The following is a 19,071-nucleotide window of genomic DNA, read 5'->3' on the forward strand; positions in this document are numbered from 1 at the left end:
GTAGTATTATAACTGCACTAAGTGCTGGAATGAACATGGACATGACTTAACTGCTGTGGACAATTGCCGAGTGGGAAATGAATGTCCTTTGATCTATTGACAGATCTACTGACAGCTATAGTCTTGTGACCAGATTCTTTGCTGATTTACATCATTGTAGCTATTTGCATTGAAGCAGGACAGAAACACATTCAGTCTGATTTGCAGTGGCAGGAATCGCAACATGGAGCTCACCGACAATACACTGGAGGGTCCAGCTCAGTCTAAGGAACTGAGTGCATGTATAATTGCACAATCCACATGAGCAAAGTCTAGGTAGTAGAAGGAGACAGACATGGAAATGCACAGGAACATGACATTCAAGACTTGCAGACTAACTGCTGATATCTACCTGTCTAGAAATTTCTGATGCTCTGTAATTGGAAGAAAAATCCCTCTCTGAGCCATGAGCACAACCCCAGTGATTAAAAAGCAACCCTTGTGCTGAGCACTTCATGACCAGAAAGCAAACGCTTCAGGAACAAAGCAGTTAGATTTATTATAAACACAGTAGTAAGTTCATGTCCTTCTGTCGATGTGAGAAATTAATTTTTCTTAATACTGCATTACTGATCAGTCTCCACTATGTGACATTTTTACACAGATTTTAGATTAGTAACCAAAACAGAAGTAGTTTTATTTGTTTCCTGATACAAATGCCAAATATCACAGCCATAGACATGCACAAGAAATTGTTCCAAATAAATATGCATGGAAAGACTTCTGACAACTTGATAACAAATTTAAACACAGTAAGTATCGTATAAAGGGTTTAACAAATGGTATTACTGCTAGAAGAATATGTTTCTTCAGGGAAAAGAAGATTGAATACATAATCTGGAAATAGATTAAATATATATATATATAATATTCAGTTTATTGCATGGATAGATAAATATTAACATATTTGTGCACATAACTGGGAACGAGGCACTTATTCAGGTTAATATAAACACGGCCACTTGTTAAGTAGAAAGAAAAATGTTAATAAGCCTCCAAAACATCTTGCTGAAATCCAAAACCTTGAAGCCATAATAACAAAGGCACGCTGTTACAGATGTACTTATAGTTCACTGAATTGTAAGAAATCCAATTTCTTAAGAATGGGACAAATCCGGCAGGCCTTACTGAAAACATTGGGATTTTTTTTCCCAGGAAGAGGACTTTGATATCTGATTCAAGACTCTCACTCATTCGTGTCCAGCTTTTCAGTGTTTGCCTTGTGTTTTTCTTTGTTATCAGCAGTTTGCATTATTTTAATATATTGTTTGAAAAACGTTTGTCTGATAATCCCCGTCAATCTGAACATTTTGCAGAGCTGTAATCAGACACCATTGAAAGCAGTGATCAAGTTGTCTACCAGGCTCAGTATTTGGTTTGTAGAACACATGCTTTTTTGATATGGTTTAATTGAAAGACATAATAATAATTAAAAAAAAAAAAAAAAAAAAAAAAGATTTTGCCTGCAAGAAACTTTAACGATATTTCTGTCTGTTAAAATTCAAAAGCAGAAAAATAGCTCTACTGATAAACACCTAATTTCTGTATTTATTATATATATATTTTAAAAGATCTCCTCTGCTTACATGAAACAGGCATTTTATAAATATTAAAATGTTCTATTATTTACATGTGTCCCATTTTACTGTAGAATCATTGACTGCTACTATCCAAACACATAGGTTCTAGGAGACAAATTCTGCCTTTCTTATTATCGTAGTGGTTTCATGTACAGGCACAAAGGCAAATTTGATCCTAAGGTTACAATCACGACTTGGTTCTAAGCTTTACATATAAAACATATCCGTGGGTTAAGGCTTTGATCAATCTTGCACACATAATACATCGCTCACAAAACCAGGAACTGCATTAGAAGACCAAATTAATGTCAGGTGACTAGGGGAAAGGTCTAATGCAGTGGGCATGTCGTATGGATAATTGTTTCAGGCCAGAACTCAGATTAATTAAAATAAAAGATGACTGCATGACTTTAATAATGTAGTTTGACCCTTAGGTTGCTGAAAACATCTTTCAATTAAGCAGTCTGAATAACAGTCTTCAGAAAAAGAAAGAAAAAAAAGAAAAGAAAATAAAAGAAAAAAAAAAGATAGTACAGATTCTGCTCCAATTCACTTGCTGAAAAAATGATGGAATCCTGTGAAATGAGTGAAGACATAATAATATAAGTCCAGAGCAAGAAATGTAAGCGTGAGTCCCTCTGTGGGCATATTCACACCATACCATGAATCATGGCCCAGACCTTTCCAGGAGAGTTGACCTCAACATTTCTGAGCCTTATGGCTTGGAGGTCAGGTCCAACTGTGTTTGCAGAGCATCACAGCCAGGCTAGGAAGCCTTTCAGACAGATTTTTAGCTCAGTGGTAGCATTGTGTGCTGGCTGCCAGGCTGCTTGCAAGCTGGATCCTGGCAACTCGGATCTCTACAACATGGTCCCCAGAATGCCAAATTCCGGAGGTACTGCAGCTTGAAGATTGGTGGCTGCCTGCACTCAGCAGCACAGGCAGTGGAAAGGAGCAGGTTTTTCAGCAACAATCTCAACAGGCTGCATCTGGTTTTATATAGTTTATATAGTTGAACTCCACTGACTTGAACTCCACTGACTGGAAAAGATTTATTCATATTAAATGCTAGTGGGAAAAATGGGACGACCTATCTTGAAGATTATATAACCTCCATGGCCAAGCATTAGGCAGAAAAGGTCCTGTTTGGTTAAGAACTGACATGGGACACTGCCAATCCAAACTGTGAGACATCAAGCTGTCATATTATCTAAATCAGGAAGGCTGAGAGAAAATGAGAATTACTCTTTCAAAAGCAGTCACTTGTTAAAAAAACAGCCCAACAATGACCCAGCATGTTTGTCAAGATGTGTTATGATTATACAGTAATAAATACTACTTGATTCAATCATGTTATTTTTTTTTTTCTTCACTTTGTTGCCATTTAATATAGCAACTGACAATCACACACTGGATTCAGTATCATGATTCCTAGGCTCAGTTCAGGGAGAACCTTGTCCTCTGCATTTTGAATCTAACACTACCATCTTCTCTAGGTACTGAAATACTAATGGTTGCATTTCCCAGCAGTGGATATGCACTAGAAAATATAATTTACCTTACAAAACTTCCATGATCCGTTATAAACTTAAGAAGACAGAAGTGTCCAGTTCCTGTGAAAAAAAAAATTCCTTCTGGATTAGTTGTATTCTTTGGCTTTATATAAACATAAATAAGGAAAACAAGAGAGAAAAAAATGATCAGATTAAATAGCTGAACGAGAATTTTCAGCAAAGAGTATGTATTGCTTCTGTGACATGCAACTGATTATAATGTTATGCTGTCTAATCTAGCTGTCTTTAGAAAAAGTTCATTTAAACACAAGAAAAAAATAATCACTGATATAGCTTAAATGAAGTAAGAGGCTTACAGGAGGGAGGATTCATGCCTGAAGCATTTTATCACCTTTCAGCCTAACTGTAGACATTGAGTTCTTTGTGAGAAACAGTACAAAATTAACTGAAGAGTGTAAGGATTCTACCTCTCAAGTATTCTGTGTTTCTAAAGAAACAGATTTCCTCTCTTATTACAGACAGGATCTATAGCACCTTTAGATAGTTTCTTCTACTTTTTTGAAACGTCAGCAAATACAAAACCAAAACACAAATCTCTCCCTTACGATGCAGCTCCTTGAATTCCTGCTAAAGATTAGTGCATGATATAAGGACGTCATGATAACCTTCTGTGCAAAGTGGGAGAGTCAGTATAGATTCTTTTATCATTGATAAAGGCAGCAAAAGTTCAGGATAAAAAATTTCAAGTACACCTAGAAGCACTTTTTATTCTTTATGAGTCACCATGATCTGCTGCTAGCAAAGTGCAGTTCAAGTTTGTTTTGAGGCACCCTGGAGACTCTGGCTTGAATCCTGTGGTCTTGGGATCAAACCTCAGAGCTGTCGCTGGTATAATTGTCTGGTAGCATCATTGGCTCATTGCTGCCTGACTTCTTTGTGGCTTCCTTCTTCTCAGAATTTTGTCTCCATTTTAGCAGCAAAACGATGATTGCAATTAAGCAGATGGCAAGGAAAATGGCAACAGCTCCACCAACGATTGTGACTATGCTGACCCCTGAGCTCTGGTTATTCAGTTCTCTGGGGAGTACACCATTGACCACAACCTCCCTTTGAGGGACCTGTTTCTTGCTGGTGCGATCTAGTGCTATGTGCTGTATGTTTGTTCCTCGGTTGTTTTCTGCTCCAATGTCTTTTGCAAGCTCTGGAGCTCCCGCAGCTCCTCTCTTCTGACGTCTCTGGGTGGATGTTCCTGGGCTTCCTCCACTAAAGAGTGAGTGGTACTGGTGCTCTACGCTTCTTTTGCCGATTCCACGGTTAGCATTCTCTTTTGAACGTACAGTGTAGATTGTATGGACGTACCACTCCCTACCCAAAGACACCTAGAAAGACATGTATTTTGTTTTTAAACACAAACATACATAATCGGGACAGTGCTATAAACAGAGGAAGTAAATCACCACTTTGTTTGATTTTCTGGACAGTACTTTCAAAATCATGTACAGATAAAAACCACTATGTGCCAGTCAATCCCAGAGAAGATGTTTTCTGCCAAAATTTTAAGAGGGTGTAGAAGGAATGGTGTCCATACCTCTCCATAGCCAGACCCTGTAGCTACCAGCGGTTGCTCCCAAGCTCTGTTATTGTGAAAAAACTGAACATATTTCCTATTTTACTAATTTTTCCACAAGTTTTTCAGGACATGCCAGTGTTTCTTCATATTCTCACTCTTTTGACAGAATGAGGGCAAAAAATTACTACATTCTTGGAAATGGATTCTTTACAAAAAAAAAATGAGATGACAATTTCATAGGGACAGGTTATGAAACCCTTTTTATGTTGTTAAGAAGACTCAACACTGAATGGCCCTGATTAGGATTAAAGTCTCCTCAGTATTTTTTCTAACATATTTTTCAGTTTTGCATGTAGTTTTGCAAATACTAAAGAGAAGATAAATACTAAAGAGACAACTGCTGTCTGGATCATATAGGTCTAAAGGATGAAAGCAAACTGCTGAATGATTATATGGAATTAAGAAGTAGGTATGCCCTTTAGTTTTCAATTTCATGATTTCCAGCACTTAGATATTTTGCAGTGTGCAGGTTTGTGAGAATGACTTGCACAGAAAATGCTGAATATCAATCAGATTTTGATGAAGTTCACTATAAATGCTTACAATTCTTTTATTTTTTTGTCTTAGACAAGCGATGTGATGGAATAAAACAATGCTGTGTAACAAGAAACTTATGCTTTTAGAGGAAATGTTTAACGATCATTGGTGTAATTTCTTGTTAGATTGTGGAATTAAACTGAAGAAAAGCATATTATCCCCTATAAGAATCTTTTAATAAATAGTCCAGATTTTTCATCTAGAAATTTGTAAGCATTTATAATCCTGTTTAACTGTACTGAAATCACAATAAATCTTTCTGTTGACTTCAACATGATTTACACTTAAAAACACTTCTTTTGCAAGTGTTTCATTTTTGGTTCAGTGCTCTTGCTACTAAGGTACAGAAAACATACCTGAAACAGAGGAGTTGAGTCCACTTTAAATCCATCAGAGCCTGGTTGTTTAACTAAAGAAATTGCTTCAGGATCATCTATGGCAAGTTTTGCATTAAAAAGCACATTTCCAAAGCTTGTGGCTTGTGTCTCTGGTTGAGCTTTGTCCTACGTGGTCATACAGGAAAAAAAACAAAACAAAACAAAACAATAAAACATTTGTAAAACACAGATTTATTTCTTCCAAGTTGTTTTTAGATAAAAAAGAAGTGAGAAACATCTCTCTATATGTAGATATATATGTGCATTCTCCCAGAATTAGAACACTTACCACAATCTTAAATCTGTACAGAAGGGATGGAGAATCAGCAAGGCACCCATATTCAGTGTTGGATGGATTATACTTGGGTACATATCCATCAGCTCCCGTGCACAGGAAAACCTTCTCAATGCTGCAGTAGAAGGAATCACCCAGGTTCTGCACTGGATCCACCATCACCCGACCATAAATGATATCACCTGGAAAGAGTGAATGCAGTTCACATCCTATTACACTGGAACATTTAGCACAGTACTGAGGCTAAATAAACAAGCCTAGTCTAAGAAGCTTAGTGCAGTGTAATTTGACTGCAGTTTTTGGTCTCCCCAAAGGTCCAAACAGAAGATTCCCAGTCTGCCTACAGCTATACTCAGAGTCTACTTGAGACACCTTGCTACCCAACTTCCACCACAGGGTGTTGTCAAAGGTTGTGATCAGAGCACACACTCTTCCACACACTCTGGGCCACATAACAGCAGTAGGTGATCCTTTGCTGTTGCTGCAACTTGAACCAGTTCAGAGGCTGCTTTAAATAGTGGGGTATGTTCAGGTCTTCATTCAAAAAATGACTTAAAGAAACATGTACTACTCTACAGAAAACTGGGATGGAGGATTTTGTCTCCCAGCAATGCAACTTGTCGAAGAGATGTTCTTTATTATGTCAGCAGAATTCTGTTTAGGCTGGATAAGAATTTATTTATACTCGGTCAGACTGGCAGCATTTAATACTGTACAAGTGACATGAACATTATGAAAAGCAACTGAGACATTTTCAGAGACTTGGCTCCCCACTGTGTAATTGCATTTCAGCTGTCTGATAAGATTTAAGATAAAACATACTTGCAAGACCTGTACAAATAACCTGAGCCATTACTATACAGGCAAGAACAGTGTACTATGTACAGTGGTCAGTACTTACGACAGAAAGTGATTAGGAAGGATGAGAATTTGGAGAAGGAAAGGAGAAGTGCTGCATTTTTTTAACACAATTTGTAGTAACTGTAGACTTTGAAAGAGGACAGATACCTGCTGTTCAAGAGACTGTGCAAACTTATCAGAAAAGACAGACTTGGATTCAAGATGTTGGCATTCTGATCAATCAGCAAAACAGGCACAGAAAGAAAGGAGAAAAACGGAGCGACTGCCTAAGTCATAGAACAATTCACCAACAGAGGTACTGAGTGAAGCCCAGTTTTGGTCTATTTCACACAAGGTTTTTCAAAAACTCTCTCTTCTAGAGGGTCTGGACACAGTACTAGGCAAGCAGGAATTCTGAGTGTTCATCTTAGCTTTCCCTTTGATTTCTATTCTGTTATCTACCTCACTGCACTGGGTGGACCCTGGTGAACACCCACTCAGCCTACCCCTCCCACAGGACACATAGAAAATAGATGGAAAGTGAGAAGACTCATGAATTGAGCTAATGACAGCTTAATAGGGAGAATAAAAGCTGCACATGCAAGCAAAACAATAGGAAGAATCCATTTATCATCAGTGTTTAGCCATTTCCTGGAAAGCAGGGACTCAGCATGTGTCATGGTCACTTGGGAAGAAAAACACCATAAACATGAATGTTCCCCTAGCTTTCTCCTCCTTTTCCTGAGCTTTTATTGCTGAACATTACATCATATGGTATAGGATATCACTTTGGTCAGTTTGGGTCAGTTGTCCCAGCTATGTCATGATCCATCATCTTCCAATCCCTGGTCTACTTGTTGGAGGGCAGGGGAGAAGGAGAAAGCATTGACACTGTGCTAGCAATAGACAAAACATTTGAGTGTTATCAACACTATTTTAGGCATAAATGCAAAGTACAGCACGATATGGGGTGCTTTGAAGAAAATCAGCTCCATCTGAGCCAGACCCAGTATGTTAACCCACAACAAAAAAGATTGTGTAACATTCACTTATCAAGTAGGAATGTTCTTAATATTAGCCAATGTTTATAAAGTGCTCAGCATATGAGAAATGGCATCAGTACTGTTACCCTTAGACATAACAGTTTCATTGCAGGTTGGCCAATAGCTCTTATGTAAAGTGCCAGGCGGGAAAGGCAAATGAAAAAGAACACAAGTGGCAAGTTAAGCCCTTACTCCTAGCTTGTTTTGACTGAAACAGGACCCTGATAGTGTGGATTACATATTAGAGGTCTACAAACTGTGCACAATTTTACCTTCTGAGAAAGCAACATCACTTTCTTGCCCAAAGCCCATTGAGCCATCAGATAGCCATAGTGTCTTTTTGGAGAGGAGGAACATCTGAGTATTCAAGCTGAACTCAGCAGCCACTGGGTCACTGACCTAAAACACAACAGCATAAAGCTCGTCAACAAGCATCCTTTAATCACTTTTAAAACACAACCCAATCTTCTCCCAGTGTACATTATTCATCAGCTCCGCGTATCTACATAAAACGGATCAGCTTAACCATAAAGTTTTCTTTGCACTAGAAATATATTGCTATATATTTTACACACATATAGTCTTTGGGTTATACATCTCTGTGATGTAAGATTTTAGGTTAATTTCTTCCCACCACATTTTTCCAAGTCCCAGACAAGAAGGTGCCCAGGGCAACTTCTGTATGTGGGTAACATGAGGAAAATATTTCCCTCAATACCTAGTCTCCCTTTAATTCATCCTGTTTTCTGTATTCCACTTTCATTCTTATATCCAAGTCCCAGCTCTGATTCTCTACCAGTTATTTGAAAGTTTTAGTTCTTCTGATGCACCATAGGATATCAGTATATTTATCTCAGATCATATATGTGAAAATGTACCAAATCATTTGAGCATCTTTTATGATAATGTTTGTCTTCATATATTCAACACAGTTATCTATGATTTTTCTTGATTACACTACAAGAAAACAATAAAACAATACTATTAGAAGCAGGTTCTCATTGGGACATGTAATTCATAAGCATAAATTAGAAGGCAACCTATACAGAGACAAGCCATAACAAAAAGTAAAGGACGTAATGAACAGAAGCACTGGGGAGCAAAGTTCAAAAAGGTGCATTGCATGCATTAAAAAAAAAAAAAAAAAAAAAAAAAAGATAAAAGAACAAGAGACCACTAAACAAATAAGAAAAATGCTCAAAAATGCTCACATATATATGCTTATAAATGTGGAAAGGAAGGAAGGAAAACCCTAATGAAAACATTCTTGCCAGCCCATGTACAAGGTGTTGATGGAATGATTCTGTGCTTCTGTGATTCTGTAATATCAATAGAAACTACTGCCACAAGTTATGAGTGCTTATTCTTCTTCAAATCCCTTTCCCACAATATAATCCCAAAACTGTCAAAGCAGCAGGATTTGGCAAGAAGAAAGAATATACAGCTGAAACATTTGTATAAACTCACTGCCACTCTTCGTAAAGATGAACCCTACCCCAATAGCCTTTTCACAGACATAATAATAATTTAAAAATCATTTCCAATCTCTTTGGAATGAGTCTTCTGAATGCCTGGATTGGGTTGCAATTCCACAGCTTCAAATACCTGACTGACAGCTGGTTTCCAGCTGTGGATCTAAAAAAAAATCAAGCATGGCCTCATCAAGATCTTCCTTGGCAGAATAAATATCTACTGAGTTGGAAACAAAAAGTTTCCAGCTAAATGCACTGGTCTTAAGCAGGGGAGTTGGGCAAAATGATCTCCAGAGGTCCCTTGCAACCGCAACTATTCTGTGATTCTGTGATAGGTCCATCTCAGTGCAGCAAATACCTTGATTATGGAAGTGCTTCTGTCAGGAACTAGTCATTCACATTTAAAGAAAGGAGAAGTTGAAAGGAGTGGGATAAAGCAGAGATTGCAGGTTGGATGCTGCTCATGTACAGGACAACCCAGAGTGAGGTAGTCGTAATACAATACTCAGTGTTATGGGCTACCTGCTTCCCTCTTCAGGGGCCAAAGAAAGAAGGAAAAAGGAAAAGGGCAGATACATGATAAAGAAGGAAATGTTGTACCAAAATCTTCATAGGCAGAACACCAAAATATCTTTTCAACTTTATGTTTGCATCTTAAAATGGCCCTTCTCTCATGAACAGTGAAAGAAATAGTGAAAGAAATTAGATTACAAAGATTCCAAGAAGATGGAAAATTTAATATTAAGAATACCAAGAAGATAATTCAGTAGAGCAGCTGGGGTGCTAGAATGAGAACTAGGGGAAACAGCTCCAGGGAAGGCTTAGGTTGAATATTATGAAAAATTTCTTCACTGAAAGCATTGTGAAGTATTGGAACAGACTGCCCAGGGAAGTAGTTGAGTCACCACCCCTGGAGGTCCTCAAAAAATGTGTAGATGTTGCGCTTAGGGACATTGTTTAATGGTGGACTTGGAAGCACTAGGTTAGAGGTTGGACCAGATGATCTTAGAGGTCTTTTCCAACCTAAATGATTCTATGATTCTATGATTTCATCATTTGATTTTACAGTCAAAATAATTTTGATTTGGTTTTGAGACCTGCACTCACTGACTTCAGCAGGCCTGTGCCAGGTAGCAGGTGTCTCCTAGTCTAAGAACCAGCATCACAGTGTGAACTTTCATGCTCACTTCTGTCATATGTTTCTTATTTCTAAAACATGTATACTAATGCTTATTCATTTATGCAAAATGCCTAGAAATCTTATTGCAATCTGCTTTAAGTCCACATATTCTTTCAATCTGTGATCAAAGGGAACAATATGAAGGGCAGCAAAATTTCCTGAATTCCTTTTGCTGTGAGTATCTCAAGAAAAAGAGTTGGTTTTGATGAAAATTACTGGTGATGGGGACTAACTGGTCACGGTTCCTTGGCAATTATGCACCTGATTTTAATTTACGTACATGAACCTTGAATATACTACATGAATAAAGCTTTATTTGATATCATAAAACCTATAGTAGCCATTTTATTTTCCCAAGGCAGTTCTTACAACTTGAAAAATTTGCTCCTTAGGCTTCTTTTAGGTAAGATAGATCTCCGTCCCTATCTATACTTTAGATAGAATTAGGTCTCTCTCTAAGCTGCTTTGCCATTTTTTACATTTTTTTTTTTTGGCTGCTCTTTTCAATTTTCTTCATATTATCAACATCTTCCTTGTTTTTATGAGGACCAGACACAAGGTATGGTTCAACACTGCTGTGAATAGCTTTAGAGCTCCTGGAAGCAGATTAGAAATGCCAGACAAAAGCCAAAGTGATGAACTAATATAAACCCCATCTCCTCAACCCCACCCAAGCCATTCACTTTTTTTTTTTTTTTTTTTTTTCCCAAAATGCTTTGCTGGCTTAATTCTGAAAAGGCAGGTTTCATGTCATATCATGTATCGTCTCTCTGTTTCACCAGGACTTAATGCCATATCAGTAATCATCTGTTCTCCCATTGCTGGCATAATGCCAAATAAAAGCATAAAGACTGCATACATTCTCTTGTGTACTCTGGCTAATTCAACAGGAAAGTGATTGTGTATCCCTGACTGATCCGGGTTGTATTTATACTGTAAGATGATCCAATAGAATACATCTATACTATTAATGAGCATGAAACCACAGCCACATTGTTCCAGTATTGGTTGCATTGGCTCCGAATACAGAAGTGACAAAACTTCCTCCTTAATGTCCCAAGGTCATGCCTACCCTTTTGATAACATGTAAAATGGCAGTTTATGTTCTCCTAACTATTCAACATGACCCCCAGACATTTTTCAGTCATTGCTTTCCACAGCGGTGTCCATTTCTCTGTACTTTATTAGAGAAATGTGGAATGCATGCTGTTTGCCTGTCCGTAGGTTAACATGCAATCCGTATTGCTGTGGGTGGGATTTTTCTCACTCGCTTTCATGACTGAGTCTTAAAGCTAAGCATTTATCTGGTGTAGGTTATTTATACTTCCTGCACAGTCAGTGAAGGAAGACCTTCCTTAGGATCGCATGAATCTTCCTCTGAAGGCTCCACTTGCAATACTAGAGACCTAATACTAGAGACCTGGATCTTTGTGCCAGGTGAAAATTTTCTGATAACAACATTATATTTTCTTAATTATCTGATAAAACTATTTCACAGCAAAAGTCAACACATGAGTAAAGAATTCCAATAGGTTAGCTGATATTACAGTATCACCCAAATCGATGTCAATGAACTTTCTACTGGCAATTATAGAGGAATGGCCAAAGGTTATCACTGCATTGAGGTCAAAAAACATTTGTGCTCCTACATTAGCTTTTCCAAGTTCCATAAGATTAGTTAAATAGCAGGAGAGGGTATGTACTGTCCCACTGCTTTAGGAACAGGTTTGTTGGTAAACAAGTAAATTCAATTTCTAGCACTATTATAATTTGAGAATTAAAATAAAAAGGAAACATGAAGAAGGCATCACTGGGAAGCTACCTGTTGGAATCGGATATCCAGATCAAATGTGATCGGCTCTCTAGGATTACAGATCACTGGTAGGCTGTACTCCTGATGTGGAGCAGTGGTACAAGCTATCAGCTTCACGGTGTATGTTCCAGAATAGTCTCGAACCTTAGGAGGGAAAGAGAGAGAGGTGTTGCACCAACATCCTAACCAATAGGCTAGGGCAGGAGAAGACACAGCAAAGGATAAGGTTTTACCGCAAAATCTGAAACGAAGCTCCACTGCTGTACTGGCTGGTTGTAGGTTGGCTCGCTTCGGATGAGGCTGAGGCTGAATGTCAGGCCGGGGTGATCAGCTGACATAACCATGGAAGTTAGAGATGAAGCTAGAAACATGCCAAGAGACAGATTTGTCACCTTTAGTGTTTCCCTGTAGACTCTCAGAGCCTGAGAAACATTCACAATGATTCATAAACTATAATGCCATGGTTGATGCTAATGCCTTTACAGGGTACTGAGTTTTATTAACTGAAAGTAACAAAATCAATTACAGTCAACACAGCTGGGCCCCCTTGACTCTTGTTCCAGTGTCTATTCAACAGTTGCTTTTGGGTTACACAACCAGAACTGTATAAAGATTAAATCTAACAGAAAGGCAAAACAGAGAGAGTGGAATGGCAAGGATCTATAATCCCTCCTGTTTTTAACTTGGAATGTCAGCCCAGGGAACAAAGCATAATTTCTCTTAGCAGTGTAACTCTTTCAGCTCTACCAATTTTAGCACAAAAGCTAAAACTCTAGAGGACAGCTGAGAAAAAGTGGAATCACTATGAAAGAGTTATATAGGTTAATAAAACTGAGTTAAACTAAAAGAGATTTATTTAAATGATTTTTTCCCTTCCCATTATTGTTTGGCAGATTTAATTTAGTTAGATAATCTTTTCCATTGCCAGCATTCATGCTCAGACTTATGTCTGGACAGAGAGGCTTACACCTGTGATTATTCTGAATAAAGGCAGTAGGGTTTAAACAGATTAAATTGCAGGATCCGGTCCTCAGTAATAACTAATTGAATGTCAGTGAGAATGTTTTATTAACAGAGCGATACAACATTTTTACAAAACCTTTTCTTACTGTTTGCAAAAAGGTCTAAATAAAATAGAAAGGTTGTGAATTAGAAAATAAATTTTAAACCTAAATCCTTAGGGCAACATACATAGATAGTTAATCTTAGCTTTTGGATTAAAAACATGTATTCATAGATCCTTAGTGAACGGAACTTCACCTTTCATAAATCAGCCTTTTCATCAAGTGGAACTACCTGCTTTCTATCAAATTCAGGTATATTTCATTAAATTTGAGTCTGAATACAGTCATCAATGACAAGTAAAAAATCCCAAGCAAAGAATGAAATGTTATCTGGACAGTATATTAAAAATTAAGATTTCAGCACCAGGAATAACAGAAATGAAAAATATTAAATTTTGGAGAGGTGTCTGTGTTTGTTTTTACAACACTGCTAAACTGTAGGTTAAGCTTACCTGGATGGGACATCACAAACAGACCATGAAACCGGGCTTCAGTCTTGAAGTTGACAACCAAGCGCCCCTCTTCACTAATACGCATGCTGGTTGGGTACAGAGAACCTGGCAGTAGAAGCCAATCAGAAAAGGTCATTCCATTTGCAGATGACAAATAAAATCACACTTCCACAAAACACCAGCTCCACTCTTTTCCTTTTCTCTTGTTTTATCAGCTGTTTGGGAGGGCTGGTATCATTTAGGCTCACTCAAGAGTCTTAAACAAGAATTTACATAGTGTGGCCTAGAGTTTTCACAGTGCTTCAGTTTTCCAAAGTACGTAATTCCCTGCAAAGCCATAGTTTTACATATGTTATCATTGTAAGAGCATGTTTTTGTTATATTCATTACTAGAGCATCACCATACTGATACTCTAGTAGGCTGAGGAAGTCCACAGGATAGATGGCATTTGCATTTAGGAATAGCATGCCAGGAGGTTCTGCAGAAGGAAGAATACCTTTGTTTTCACCAGACATTCAAGCTGATTCCTACCAATAAAAGCTGTGTCAGGGATGCTCTTTATCAGTGCCTTCCTGCCTGTTGTCCCAAGGCAGCATCCACCAGCACTATGGCAGTAGTAGTTGTGGTTTCCATGGTAGTCTGCTTGTGGATACCTGAATCTGTGAAACTCATTTTGACAGGTTTTGTATTGCTGGAGAACTCTGGCATGAATCTGGCCCAGAACAGATGCATAATGTTTCCTAATTTCAGGTTACAAGGTCTTGTTTATATGCCAGAAGTGGTTTATTTCTGTAGTCTGAATTCAAGTTTCTTTTTCTCTAGCATTCTGCAAAGCTTCAAAAAGTTCAGGCATTTCCTACAGTGTTCCCTTACAGAGAGCCAGTGATGTGGTACCATCCTGCTTGCCAGCAGCAAGAAGAAAACAGGAGTGTTCCTCCATGAATGGGTCAGGAAGCTAACATGTTCACCAATGTGAACATACACCATCTGAACAAAATCACCTGTACCAAATACTTCAATTTATACATTAGAAATATATATATGTATATATTAATTATACTTAAGAAAACCTTGACTGCTTTAAAATTTTACTCAGAATTTGTGTAGAACAGTTCAATGTATCCAGAGGTATGGAAACAAACTGAGAAACAGTTAACCCCAGTCTGCCCAGAAATACACCTGCTTATTGCACAAGGCTGGGGAGTGCAATGTAGTAACTCTCAGTAATCCTGCCCAAATGAGATTGGTAAATGTTGGGCTTCTGCCCTCCACTACCTCAGTGTGTTTATCATTTGTTTTGTGCTTCCTTTTTTCAAAGAGAGCTGCTGGTGTTCAGTATCTCCACAGACGGGGCCAGCAGCTTCTTAAACAGACAAATAAAAAAATAAAGCACCAAAGGCAGGAAAATAGTGGCATATATGAACCACATAACTGCTGAGACTGACGATTAGATCTGGCTCTTATTTGGTAACTAGTAAGATCTGTGGCATGTGGCTTGTTCTTTAGGCATGGCCTGGTTCATTCTTCAGTTGCATTCATTCTTCATGCACTGCAGATTGCCCTTGTCACTGCATTTCTCGCTCTTACCATGAGGACAGAAATTGAGTAGCAATGACTTCTGCAGTTTAGACACAGAGTTTGCAGAAACAAGTTTCATGTTCAAACAGGGGTCCTGAGATTGTGTAAGTGTACATACATAACTATAGCTGGCACCTGTATTTTACTTAAGGTAGGGACAGATATGGAACGATAGAAGCTTAATTCTGGGCACTGCTAAGTAAATTTGCATATGAAGAACAAAGCAGCACATACGTGCAACTATACATGTTAATCTTTCACAGATATCTGTATGTCGTTTTTAAAAAAATAAATCAATTTTCTGCAAAGATAAATTCTCTAATGATAGATTTGACATGTTCACTAGTCACATAGTTCACATAGTCACATAGTTTATTATCAATTTCTATCAAATTTAAAGAATGTTTTACTTATACAGTTTACTATTCTAAAGCATAAGACAGGTTATACCCATTATGCATTTCTGTTTCTTCTGAATGTTTCATAATAAATTATTTTAAAATATCAAAACCAAACAAAACCAAAATAAACTGAAATTGTATGTTCAGGGCCAGAAAAAAAAATTGATATCACAGAAAAGTTTCAACTTTTCTCATTAAAACCCGAACATCTTGTGTACTTACAGAATACAAATTCATGTCAAACCTTGATGTTCTGAATAGAAATAGAAGTTAATTTTGTGTACTTGAGACACAACAAGGCAGTTATCTTCCCTTGCAATAAAAGAATTGATATCAACTTAACACGGTTTTCATAAACAACTCAGCAGAGAATTTGGAGTGCTAGGCAACAACTGACTGTTTGCAACTGATAACAAAAGTAAATATATATATATATTTAATTAGAATGATTGAAAGGTTATCTTACTGTTTGCAAATTACATTCTCAGTAACGAGTCTGATGAAAAAAAAAGCTGACACCCACCTTGGAGCTCTGCTTCAGGTGGGCTCCCAATCCCGTCCTTCCACAGGATGGCAGTGTCATACACAAAAGTGAGCCTGAGCTCAGACTGCAGATCAAAATGCTGCCAGCCTCCTACACCCACCGGAGAGTGGAAAACATATGAAACATACAAGGGGACTCTCAGTGTGACATAGGACTGTACTAGGTTGAGAACCTACGAAAAGAAAAATGATTTCTTTAGGTTAGAGGTGAGGAAAGGCAGTATTGTACAGGTAATTCTAATGCAGGAAAAAGAGAAGACATAACTTGAAATAAATATTGTGGCTGAATCATATTTCAATAGGTTTCAGCTGTGCTTAGAGCCTTTGAAGTTCCCTTTTTGTATTTCAAACTGAGTGTGAATTCTGATATATAACCCCCTAAATTCTGACTCTTTGTTTTTATTTTTCTAAGTACATAAATAACATGACTACAACTTAACTCTTCAGAAATTTTTAAAATATTCTTTTGCATTTGCTCCTTCCTTGCATTATCCTTCCCCCATAACTAACATTCTTTTGTTACCCTCCTGTAATGAGCTCTACTGGAAGACCCTGAATTTGCTCAGAGGTCATTGAAAGACTGAGTCCTAGGACTGTACTTACTCAGCTCTGGAACTATTTCTTCCTTTGTGTATGGATAGCAGTGAGCATACTGCATGCAAATGCACAAATTTGTTTATCACTGTCTGGAGGAACTAAAAATGATGTGCAATTTAACACAGATTTATAAGTAGGCCTTCTATGTATATGCTGTACAAAACAGTAGCATTGATTATCAATTAATTATTATCAGAAAATCAAAAAATCTCTCTAGCATATTTTGATCAAAAAACAAACAAAAAAAAACAAGAACAGTGTCAGTAAACTGTCAACTCTTAAGACAGCTCTCATGTGATATATGAATCCATTCATTCCCGAAGCAACTTACAAATATTTTTCTATTCACATCTAATTGAAAACATGTAATACAAATCCTTTTAGAACACTTTGAATTGTCTTACAAAGAGAAAGAAGGGAAAGCATTGAGATCACCTCCCAAAGGGAGAATTTTCAAAAGCACCAGTGGTGTTAAACTCCCATTTACTTCCAGTAGAAATTGGGTACCTATCTGACATTTGTAATTTGAACATTTCCCCGGAGTGATTACAAGTTTTTAAAGACTGTTTTTCCACTATTGATAAAAAAAAAAAAAGAATAAAACAAATAAAAAATCAAAGATCTTTACAAGCCGTGTAAAAAACAAAAACTATTTCTGGGTTCACCCAGTGGCACATCAGGGGGCTAATGTCTGTTACCTTACAACTTTTTTACAAATGCTGGACAAAACTTTTAATAATACCATGAAATGACAATTTACTGCCTGAACTGACTACCTACTCTGAAAGGAGATCATTACAGCAAATGTTCAGCTTACTTTTTTTTATATGTGACACTTTTTGACTTACACACTATACTACAAAACACTATCCACTTAGAACGTTTGCATCATTCCATAAGACGTGTTAGCACTTAGACACTAAGCAGTCTGGAAATACACAATACCATGCAGTAAAACAACCTGGCAGGTAATATGAGACATTGCAGTTGTAGATGATTTTATATGAATTCTTCTTTGTTGGTTTTACACAAACACAATCAAGACTTTTTATTTAGAACTATTTGGACTTCCTATATTAAAAGAAAGAGTTTTCTCTATTTGTATTAATGACAAATTGAAGTTAGACAATATTACCCTTCAGTCCTATTTAAATTGCACAGACAGGGGCAACTTTATCTTTGGGAACCTACGTGGATATCCAAACAATTATTTCAGATATGAATTTTCTAAATTATTCCAAATAACAACACAGAATGCTCATTTCAATCAAGAAAAATGCAGTTATGATGCAAATCTACAATGCATCTTGGCTTGTCTTTGATTCAGGAGTAACTTTGAACATTTGCCGTTTCCTGGGATGGTGTCAAGAGCTAAATACATTTGCTTGCATAAGAAATATGTTGCTATTGAAAAGTCATCTCAGAAAACTACATTACCCTTTCTTTGTGCATTTGCTCCACATCTGTATGTTGTACAGTAAGAATTAGAAATTAAAGCCAAAGATCTGAAATTCAGTTTACTTACAAGGAAGAGGCAAAGATACATGGAAGAAGAGTTAATATATGATCCTCTTGAAAAGAAGCATACATAATACTTAGTGATAATATAGAGAAGGACTGGAATATCACCCAGGGAGAATGTAATGACCTTGAGATCTAAAATAGTAAAACTGAGATTAAATTATATAGCATGAAGTATATGGTAATAGAAGCTAGTGACAAGGATTTCTGGCTGAAATGAAAGATGTTGGTTAGAAAGAAAAGGAGAAAAAAAAAAAAAAAAAGGTATGTGAGTTGATCACATCATAACTATGACCTTCCTACCCTGTCCAAGTGATATGATCCTAAGATAAAATAAGGAATGGAGTGGAAATTAGAAGCATGCATGCCATTATTCAGAGTACTACTAAGAGCTTATCTGGTACAGCTTTGATCATCCATGCTTGAAAAAGCCTAATTTGCATTGTAAGACTGTAGAAAAAGAATCAACATAATCACAGGAATGGAAAAACTATTTATGAGAAGAGACTAAAATAGCTGTGTTGTTTAGCCTAGTATAACAGAGGTTAAGAGGGACTAAGAAATCTGTCTATATGCATGCCAAGAGATGAACAG

General features: G+C 37.2%; 1 protein-coding gene across 1 annotated transcript in view; it reads right to left on the minus strand.

The window, feature by feature from the left end:
• Positions 1 to 1,818: 1,818 nt before the first annotated feature.
• The window catches only part of FREM2 (FRAS1 related extracellular matrix 2), a 125,576-nt gene continuing 108,323 nt past the window's right edge, over positions 1,819 to 19,071 (minus strand). Inside the window, exons 17-24 of the mRNA XM_035323965.1 lie at positions 16,340 to 16,532; positions 13,837 to 13,941; positions 12,554 to 12,681; positions 12,330 to 12,464; positions 8,128 to 8,254; positions 5,967 to 6,154; positions 5,657 to 5,803; positions 1,819 to 4,512 (exon numbers count right to left, since the gene is read on the minus strand). Coding sequence (XP_035179856.1) covers positions 4,000 to 4,512; positions 5,657 to 5,803; positions 5,967 to 6,154; positions 8,128 to 8,254; positions 12,330 to 12,464; positions 12,554 to 12,681; positions 13,837 to 13,941; positions 16,340 to 16,532 — 1,536 coding nt within the window. The 3' untranslated portion in view covers positions 1,819 to 3,999. The remainder of the gene's footprint in view (positions 4,513 to 5,656; positions 5,804 to 5,966; positions 6,155 to 8,127; positions 8,255 to 12,329; positions 12,465 to 12,553; positions 12,682 to 13,836; positions 13,942 to 16,339; positions 16,533 to 19,071) is intronic.

Source organism: Oxyura jamaicensis, chromosome 1, assembly GCF_011077185.1.
Source record: "Oxyura jamaicensis isolate SHBP4307 breed ruddy duck chromosome 1, BPBGC_Ojam_1.0, whole genome shotgun sequence".
NCBI lineage: Eukaryota > Metazoa > Chordata > Aves > Anseriformes > Anatidae > Oxyura > Oxyura jamaicensis.